Source organism: Entamoeba dispar, genomic scaffold, assembly GCF_000209125.1.
Source record: "Entamoeba dispar SAW760 scf_1105229459725 genomic scaffold, whole genome shotgun sequence".
Lineage (NCBI taxonomy): Eukaryota > Evosea > Mastigamoebida > Endamoebidae > Entamoeba > Entamoeba dispar.
Window position 1 is genome coordinate 1 of NW_001853836.1, and position 1,062 is coordinate 1,062.

Consider the following 1,062-nt stretch of genomic DNA (forward strand, 5'->3'; position numbering starts at 1 on the left):
TTAATGACAATGTGGCCGAGTGGTCTAAGGCGTGTGACTCGAAATCACTTCTCCTATGGAGGCGTAGGTTCAAATCCTGCCATTGTCGTACTTTTATATCATTATCTTACACTATCATATATTTATATCTTAATTTTATGTGTTATATATATATATATATATATTTATATTTATATTTATATTTATATCAATCTCTATATCTATAATTTTTATTCTTACACTTAGTCTATTTTTATGACTATTCTATATTATATATTATATACTTATACATCCTTCTAATTTTTATACTTCCTATTCTATATATCTACCCATTTCTATCATATATTATTTATTTTTATTCTTTTTATATGTTTATTCTATATGACTATTCACCTTACTATTCTATCTATTTATTATTCTATATGACAAAACTACTTCCTATTCTATCTATTTATTATTCTATATGACTATTCACCTTACTATTCTATCATGTTTATTACTATTCTATCATGTTTATTACTATTCTTGTTTTTCTACTTTCTATTTCCTTCAAGGTAATAGCAAGAGTGGCCGAGTGGTCCAAGGCGTCCGTTTCAGGTACGGATCTCTTCGGAGGCGTGGGTTCAAACCCCACCTCTTGCATCTTTTAATAGTATATTCCTACTATACTTCCACCTATACTATACTATACTATACTCTTATAACTTATACTTTATACCTTATACTTTATACCTTATATCTTATATCTTATACCTTATACTTTATACTTTATATCTTTTCTATATGTTTTATTCTATAACTACTATAACTATATCCTTTATACTTTTCCTCTACTTATCTATTTTATGTATACTACTTATACTAGATATGTTATTATGTTCATATCCTACCACACTTACTCTTTATCTTTATTCTCTATATATTTATACTTGTCTATATTCTATATTTTTGTATCATCTAGTATGTTTCTATTAGAGTCTTATACCACTTTCTATATTCTATTAGAGTCTTATACTACCTTCCTATATTTTCTTACTTTCTTATACTACTTTCTATAATCTATTAGACTTATATACTACTTTC

The 1,062-nt window shown here is 25.7% G+C and overlaps 1 protein-coding gene across 1 annotated transcript, besides 4 other annotated features; it reads left to right on the forward strand.

The window, feature by feature from the left end:
• Positions 1-143: 143 nt before the first annotated feature.
• Positions 144-188: a microsatellite.
• Positions 189-205: 17 nt separating this feature from the next.
• Positions 206-358: a microsatellite.
• Positions 296-468: a microsatellite.
• EDI_267340 (uncharacterized protein) lies at positions 443-778 on the forward strand (the record flags this gene model as incomplete). Its single annotated transcript, XM_001736335.1, has 1 exon — positions 443-778. The coding sequence occupies one exon, from the start codon at positions 443-445 to the stop codon at positions 776-778; it is 336 nt and encodes a 111-aa protein (XP_001736387.1).
• Positions 655-676: a microsatellite.
• Positions 779-1,062: the final 284 nt, after the last annotated feature.